The sequence below is a fragment of the Taurulus bubalis genome, assembly GCF_910589615.1.
Source record: "Taurulus bubalis genome assembly, chromosome: 18".
NCBI classification, from domain to species: Eukaryota; Metazoa; Chordata; class Actinopteri; order Perciformes; family Cottidae; genus Taurulus; species Taurulus bubalis.
The window spans coordinates 15,162,144-15,170,719 of record NC_136606.1 but is presented as its reverse complement, the minus strand read 5'-3'; the positions used below and the strand labels follow the sequence as shown (position 1 = coordinate 15,170,719).

Genomic DNA, 8,576 nt, shown 5'->3' with positions numbered 1-8,576 from the left:
AAAACCGGCGCTTTGAATATCAAGTCGGTGTTTAGTACAAAAGGTATTGCTCATTTCCCCTTGATGGCTGCTGTTTCCATTACTCAACCCGAACACATATCAGTGCATGTGGAATTATTATGTGGCTTTATTCTCCATATCGTTTTTGAAAAGGCTGAATTATTAAATGCACACATTTTCCCAGGAGTGCTTGTGCTTGAAAGGCAACATTGGATCCAAATTTAGAAGAAGCGGGTAAATGTGAATGCACACCCATACACCCACCGAACCAGCAACAAACACACACATTTGGCAGCAATATTCTCTTCTGATTTTCACAAAGCGATTATTTCACATTTCCGCCATTTCTCTGTGCTGTCTTCTTGCTTAAAACGCGTGTCTTGGAAACAATAAAATACAGCATCTTGCTGTACTTCTCATCTCAAACTCCTGCTTCCTTCTCTTCCTCCCCTCATCTTTATAAAATGGGATACAGCTCCTGCTCATTTGTCCGGTATCTTTTGCCAAAGATCTCTGAAACAAAGTTCAAAGGGTCCCATAGGACTGTCTGGAGGAGAGGAGAGCTGAGACACGGGCAGCTGTGTGCTGCCTGCCATAACTTTGGGGAGAGCTCAGAACTGGTAATGGCCATGCTGTATTGTGCAGCTTGATATGAGATGCACACTGTACAGTGTGTACTGGAGAGGATTGGACCATATGTTAATTATATAGAGCGAAATGCTGAATATAATGTATGGCCTCCGTGGATTTCCTTACTCTGAAATATGGTAGAAGAGATATCCACACACTTAAATCAATGCAGAGAACACTTCATTTGTTGGCTTTCGGTCAGAGCGTAAAAATGTAAAAAATTGCTAAATTGCAAATGCAATATGGCAATGACACTGTATTAAGAATCAGATAAAGCGTTGAGCATCACGTGGCGCACAGGGAAAAGTCTTGCCTGGAAAATAATCATAATAATAACAATTGCATTATGTATAATTGACACTAAATAGAAAGTTACAAAGTATATCATCCATTTGAAAAAAACTTGCACAGAAATGGAGATAAATTAAGTTTCAGGTGGGTACCACCTTAACGTCACGCAGGTTATTCTAGCCTTTCCTTACATCTTCTTCAACCGCAGATGACAATATATAGTTATAAGCACTGAAATATTTTGTCCAATAAGGAACTGTAGCCTCATGAAAATAAACACAGAGGGACAATTGTGTAATATTAATTGATAAAGGCATATAATAACGAAAAAACAAACAAACAGTTTCTCAATGTCAAATTTGTGTTAAGGAACATCAAAGCATAGGCCTATTAATTTCAAAGAGAAAGCAACACTTCCGGGGTATTTGTGGTCATCATTGTTATTTTAATAAGAGGGCATTGCTGGTGGCTTTATTCGCACCCAGAAAAGCCTAATTAAGCAATTTGGTAAACCAGAGAAAGAAGTCATCACCCGCCGTTAACTCAGTGAGAAACCCTTTGTCCCATCTCTCCCCTGTCAGTGAACGCAGCAACCCGACCCATGCGTCACTGTCGTGTTGGTTGCGGGAATTGTAGTTTATTTAACATGCGTCTCTCGTATCGCGAGCAGCCGGAAACTACAAGTTCCAGATTCACCAATGCGGAAGTGTCACAAACAAAACACCGTGAAGTTGCAGCCAACAGACCCGAGAAGATGTCTCATGTCGTGAAGAAAAGAAAATTGGACAAAAGCCGGCAGGACAGACTGTACTTTGACAGCTACACCGATGTGACCATCCACGAGGAAATGATAGCGGACCACGTGCGGACCAACACGTACCGGATGGCCATACTGATGAACAGCGAGTCCATTCGGGGTAAAGTAGTCCTGGACGTCGGGGCAGGAACCGGCGTGTTAAGCATGTTCTGCGTCCAAGCCGGCGCGAGGAAAGTCTACGCCGTGGAAGCTTGCTCCATCGCGGAGCAGGCCGTGAAAATAGTCCGGCAGAACAACATGGAGGACCGCATCGAAATCATTCGTGGCACGGTGGAGACGGTAGACCTACCGGAGAAGGTGGAGGTGATAGTGAGCGAGTGGATGGGTTACGCGCTCCTGCACGAGTCCATGCTCAACTCGGTCCTCTACGCGCGCGACAAGTGGCTGAAGCCCGGCGGCGTCATCCTGCCCAGCAAAGCGGAGCTCTACATCTCTCCCATCAGCGACCCGGTGGTGGAGGACCGCCTCCATTTCTGGTACACCGCTAAAGACCAGTACGGCGTCGACATGTCGTGCATGTCGGACTTCGCCAGGCGATGCATCATGAACTCCGACATCACCGTGAACTCCGTGACCGTGGAGGACGTGCTCTCCCACCCGGCGCGCTTCGCCGAGCTCGACCTGCACACGGTCACCGCGGAGGAGCTGCGCGCGGTCAAGGGTGCGTTCAGGTGCGAGTCGTTCGGCTCCGCGGCGGTGAACGCCTTCTGCGTGCACTTCACGGTCACGTTCCCGTGCCCGGACAAGCCGCAGGGGCTCGTGCTCTCCACGTCCCCGTTCAAGCCGCAGACGCACTGGAAGCAGGCGGTGCTGTACCTCGACGCCCCCGTGGACGTGGTGCAGGACACGGTGGTCACCGGGGAGATCAGCATGTTCCCGTCGGAGGAGAGCGCGAGGCACATATGCATCCACGTGGACTACGCCATCGGAGAGCAAAAGAGACAGGCCAAGACTTTTTCCATCCCGGACTGGAGCAGTGAAGCCCAGTCCTAGTGTGGCATCAACATGTAGGGTCAACAGTGTAATCACCAGGCCTCCTGCCGCAAAGATTTCACAATGACTGTTATGACGTCACATTAGGTGTCTCAGCTGGCACCTTCTACACACACATGCTCTCCAAGTTAAGGCTTTGACCTCCCATGCTCTGGGCTAAAGTCTCTAAACGTGTCCTGCGGCACAACAATCAGGGTGTGAGTTGCAATACATGTTCTTCGTCAGAAGCCTGTCAAGTTTATGCTTGTTTTTATACCCAATAAATCCTTCAACACCTAATTTAGTACAGATAAAATCCGTATCACGCTTTTTTTTAACTGTTTTATTAACCTCGCTCAGTTTAAACCTTTAACAGTTGTGTTATTGTTAGGCGGAAGAGCATTTGAAACTATTTTACCATCACAAGGAACGTAAAAGTCTCCTCCCTGACTGATGAATAGTTGTAGGCAGATCTGCACAGCCGGAGTGAGGCAGGCTTCCTTTTGAGGCTTGTTGAACAAATGCAAGGCCGTATTGCAGACGTCTGATATTGTAATACTTTTCATCACACATATTGTGTGGGATCTGAGGAAAATGCTGCTTTCCAACGAGGATCAGACCGATGTATTGACTTGGACTAGACGCAGTCAGGCAGGAGGTGTTGTACAGTAGCTGGTTTTCAGTTTGTTGTTTTAATAAAATTAAATTGGCTCATTATTTTTTGGTTTACAGCTGCGGGACACTCGCTCATCTGTCGCCAGAAACGTCCGACTTCATCCAGGGTCGTCATTCTGATGCGGCGTTCCTCAAAGAGTAGAAGGGTCTCTCTGTCCGAGTTGTGAAAATATGAAGACGTTTTTAACATCAGCAACAATCGGGGATCATTGACTGTTGCTGATGTTAAAAACTTTAATATTTTTATACAATATATATTTTTTTTTAATGAAAGTAAATTGTTTGATGGCCACCTTCACTGATGTGTCACTCATTGAACACAAACATGTTTGGGGACTGATCATGAAATCACTTTTTATATTATTTTAGAGCGTATACAATAAGTACGCTTTGATTTTGCCGGGTTATATTGCAGAGGCTTTGATTAGAGTTTAGGGAGCTGATGTGTTCAAAGAGACCTGTTTACTATAACTGTGTTGATTGTTGAACAAACCACACTCTAATAAACATCGTGTCTGATAACTGCAGCAGGAATCCTGAGCCCGTGTGGACATTACTCTGCTTATTCTGCACAGCTTCCTTCTTTCACCCGTGACTTCCCTCCAGGGATCTGCAGCTTTAAACACTTCTATTAAATCTCTGCACCGAGGGTGGTAAATGGAGATAAATACATTTCAATGGAATATAATTTGTATAAACTTATCAAGATGTCAGAGTCTACATATTTCAAGTCAACCTTTTATTATTGTTAATACAATAACACGTGATTTATCCGCTGTTGATACAATGTCAGTGATTGCGTTGACCTGCTAAACTAGTGTACGGCTCTTTTGCAGTATTTATAACACTAGATTTGATACCAGTAATGAATCCATTCCTCAGTGATCATTTTACACATCCACTTTCTCTTCTCCCGACAATCACTATTACTGTAGATGCATTATTATAATTCTTTGTGGAACATTGTGTTCCTCCCCGTCAAACCAAAGCCGGTGTGTTGATGAAACCTTTCAGTCGACAAAGTAGACGCTGTGGACTGATTAAGTCTTTCTCACCGCGCATTGAATTCCAGCCCATAACACGTATCTGCATTCTCATTACACAGAAGATAATAAACGCACAGAGATTCCAGTAAAACGTTAGACGCTCCTCCATCTTTCACACCTGTCGTTTGGCCCCTCATAGAATGTTCCCGACTTTTCAGGGAACTGCTCTCATGCCTATCCTGATAGTAGGTTTTAAAATGCCAGATCACATGAGGTCACATGTCTTAAAACCAGCTGATGAACTATTAGTTATGGTCGTAATGAATCGGGGGGGAAAAGGTTATTCAACCCCAATACAAACGCCTCTTGGAACAATCTGAAGTCTAAATTTGCCCGTAAACTCTTTTTCTAGGGTGTCTTTGACCCTCCTTTCTTGGCGGTGATGTTTCGTGGAGGACACTGTCGTTCCGTACTAAAACGCGCGTGAAGCAGAGGATTGACTTGACGTTAAAACATATGAGACATGCCAAAAAAACAAACAAAAAAAGATGTAACGTGTAAATCAATCACGACCGCCTGGATCAACACTGATGACTGACTGAGAACACAAACGGCTTCAGACGGGAGATCCTCCGTTGCACAAAGTGTGGAGTGACAGCGAAGGAAAGACGGTACAGCAATCAAACCCACGAGGCCCGTGATCTCAGAGGAGGAGCTCGTCAATAACGCTCCCCGTTCATGTATTTAGCTACACGTTGCTCCCCGTGTAGCTAACAGTTGTCACTGTTTGGCCGAACTAACAAGTACTTCTGATGTGTCTGTGAGATGGTCAGAGTTCAACTCTTGACCTGGTGCCAGACGACAGCTTTTGAGTCTCATAGCTCGCCAAGAGAATTTTTAGGCGGGAACATCCCACTTGTTTGACCATTGGTCACGCGTGAATATTGGCTCCCAGGTCTGTCTCCAACATGTCATCGCTAAACTCAGTGTCATTGCACTAGTGACCACTGGTGCGGCTTGCTGTTTGCTTCGTTTTCATGATATATGGTGTTTCTAAAATGGCGTCCAAGCAGGGTTTGGAATCCGGATCTTTGCCAATCTTTGTGGCAGACAGAGACGTTGCATCTGCTCTATACGGTTGTGTAGGTCAAGCGGTCGGAGCGCCTCAAAGACCAAAGGTCAGGTCCTTGTTGTCGAACATCAAACGGATGGTTTGTATTGGGATGTACAGTATAGATCTGAAAACCTCCTTCTCCAGGTGATGCTAAGTTCAATAATCTTTGGGTGGTAGACTCAAAGAAATAGCTCTGGATTCAGTACGTTATAATAAAACAGATTTAATAGAAAGTTGATGGTACAGTGTACACGAGGGTGCACAAAAACACAGCGTCCACAGACCACCGAATATCTAACGGCAGTTAACTGTCTCGCTTTAAAATTATGCACCACGATCGGTGTAAAACATTTGATATTATAGATCAATATAATGGGCGTTGTCGTCTCTCTATTTACAGCATAGAAAATCATTATAAATCTACAGTGACTATAAAAAATATATATAAAAAAAGGCCCGCAGATGAAGGTGTCCGGAGAATGAAAATGTCAAATGCAGCTGACTGTTAAACCCAGAATCGCGCCCAGGGCCTCTAAATGCTGAAACTAATTGTGGTCCCTTCATTCCTGCCTGGGAAGGTTCTGGAAACCGTTGGAAACAAGCGCTGGAACTCAAAATGATATTATTTGTGTGGTATCGCACCGCAATGTAGGAGCCGATCAATAGACAATGTGCTTAATCTCACTCATTGCTCAGCGCGGGACTGTTGAACCAGACTCGCTGAAGTGGATCCTAGTATACATGCCGTTGTCCTCGGGAACCTGCGTTCCAACTGTCGGACTATGAAAGTCATGATTAGCGGGCATAGAGGTCAAAAGGTCACGTGTTTAGTATCATACATTCCATCACAGGTTCATGTTCCGGTTATATTTGGAGCTTTACTGTTCAGCGCTGCTGGATTTTCTCCCATTCTTACTTTTAGTTGAGTCCAACTCCATTGAAGCCGGACAGAAAGCCTCTGTGAACCACTTGAAGTTATAACACACTTTTCCACTTTTCGTTCAGAGACCTCTGAACACCCTTTCTTTCCGATTTATCCGTTCTGCAGCTGTTCCGCAGCCTTTACGCCCGACGTCTTGTTTCCTCTGTTGCTTTGATGTCCTTTGCATGGTGGAGTTAAGTTCAAACGTATATCCTCACACAATGGTTTGCATGGTGTCTCTTACGAAAAGGGGGACTTGTGTTCTATTCTACTTGTGTAGCTATTCCTTTTCATAGCTACCAATGCTGCCCACAAAATTAGATGACAGAATAGTTTTTCCTTACACATTTCTTAATAGGCTGTTTTCTTACCGTCAAATATAGTAAAGGAAATTAAACTTTTTTTTTTAACCTCCCTCTGTTTACATGGTGTCCATCCTGACTCGGGGCCACTGAAGTCTGCAGAGCACGCTGAGAGCAAAGGCCAGCAGGTTATTGGTTTCATAGTGGTACTTTATGTACACAGGTGAGGAGGAACCGGCCCAAAGGAGAGACCCGTATATAACAGTCAGCCACACACACACACACACAGCCACATCCTACCCAGCACACGCATACACACACTGATGTATACCCCACAACCGCAGCAGTAATAGCATGAAGCACAGTGGTACACAGTTTATGTTTATATTGCTGAGGTGCATTGGTGAGAGCAGAGACAACACTCTCTCTCTGCAGCGCTTGAGAATGGCTGACAGACCACGGTGGTCAACAAATGTTTTTTTTGGAAACATGTGAACCGGTGGCGATGGATTCTCGGGGTTTTTCACCTCCACGATCGATACCTCGCTGGCTTTCACCTTGGAACTAAAATAACCACACAAAAACTAAATCTCCATGGTGAGATGTGGTTTGATTTGAATCAGTGGTGCTGGAAGCACATTTGAATTCCTGCAGTAATTTCCTCCGGTTGATGTTTTCTGTCACCAGATTAAAAGGAAAATGTGCCACTTTTTTATGTAAATGTCCAATCAGGGTTGATGGGGAAAAATCCCAGTCCTCCCAGTCCATGCAGCACACTCTGGGGAATGTATTGCTTCAGTTGACGATACATCCACCATGCACACTGATTGGATATCCGCATAAAAATGAGGGCATTGTTTCCCTTGAACATGTGTATGAAAAGTCTCTACGGGCCGCCCGATATCAATCCTGTGTGTGTGTGTGTGTGTGTGTGTGTGTGTGGGGCAGAGCTCATTTTCGATCGCTGCTGAAACCTGACTGGACTCTGGCAGGGCGCAGTATCTAATCATGACCGCTCATTCATCCTTGTGCATGCTAATGATGCCGCGAATGAGCCAATGGGGTTCAATTCCCACTCTGGTTTACAGTAACCAATACTTCTGTCAGCATATCCTGGGAGGACAATTTGGGGTTGGGAGCGTGGTATTGACAAAAGCTAATTTGGTGACCAACCCCCAGAGAGCGGGACTTTTTTTTTCTTCCCTGTGGCCCCCGAGGCGGGCCAGACCATTCGTCCATTTGTCATCATTATCGTTATAGCAACAGGAGCTGACCCCACGCGCGTCTGCCGCTAAAACCCCCGAAATAACTCGGTCCCACGTGCATGTCCCGTGTATTTCTCCCCGACAGTTATGAAACAGTGCTCTTATTTAAATGAGAAACTGTATTTATTCTGGCCCCGAGCTGCAAATCTCGACCCCGTGTAGCAGAAAAAATGCCACTGCCTATCACAGACGCATCCAGCCGAAAAGCAGCGAGGCGCGACTTCACGGACGGACACACACAACACCGCGCGCCGAGGACGGATCTGGACGGCGCCTGTTAAGAAAGTAAATCCCAAATCACTCGCAGGGGCACGTAAATCTGAACGGGATGGCCCCGATTCACAATCAGCCCGAGGCAGACGGCTCTCAGCCTGTGAGCAAAGTACAAATCCATGAAGCTGTGTGGGGGCCACATCCACCCTCCCACAGCCTCCTACCCACTAATCCCTTTTCAATCATGCACTTTTTGGATTATGCCTCCATGTAATTCTTCTCAGGTATTGTTTTATAACCTAATATGATATTTCAATGTGGGCACGTTGGGTTATGGGTTTAGGACACCGTGCAGGATTGGAAAAGCAGCCGAGGTCTGCATGCAGCAG

The 8,576-nt window shown here is 45.5% G+C and overlaps 1 protein-coding gene across 1 annotated transcript; it reads left to right on the top strand.

The window, feature by feature from the left end:
- Nucleotides 1–1,504: 1,504 nt before the first annotated feature.
- Nucleotides 1,505–2,731, top strand: prmt6 (protein arginine methyltransferase 6; the record flags this gene model as incomplete). The annotated part of the gene is made up of 1 exon (XM_079234653.1): nt 1,505–2,731. Exon 1 carries the CDS (start codon nt 1,523–1,525, stop codon nt 2,729–2,731), a length of 1,209 nt encoding a protein of 402 aa, XP_079090779.1. The 5' UTR covers nt 1,505–1,522.
- Between the last annotated feature and the right edge of the window lie 5,845 nt (nt 2,732–8,576).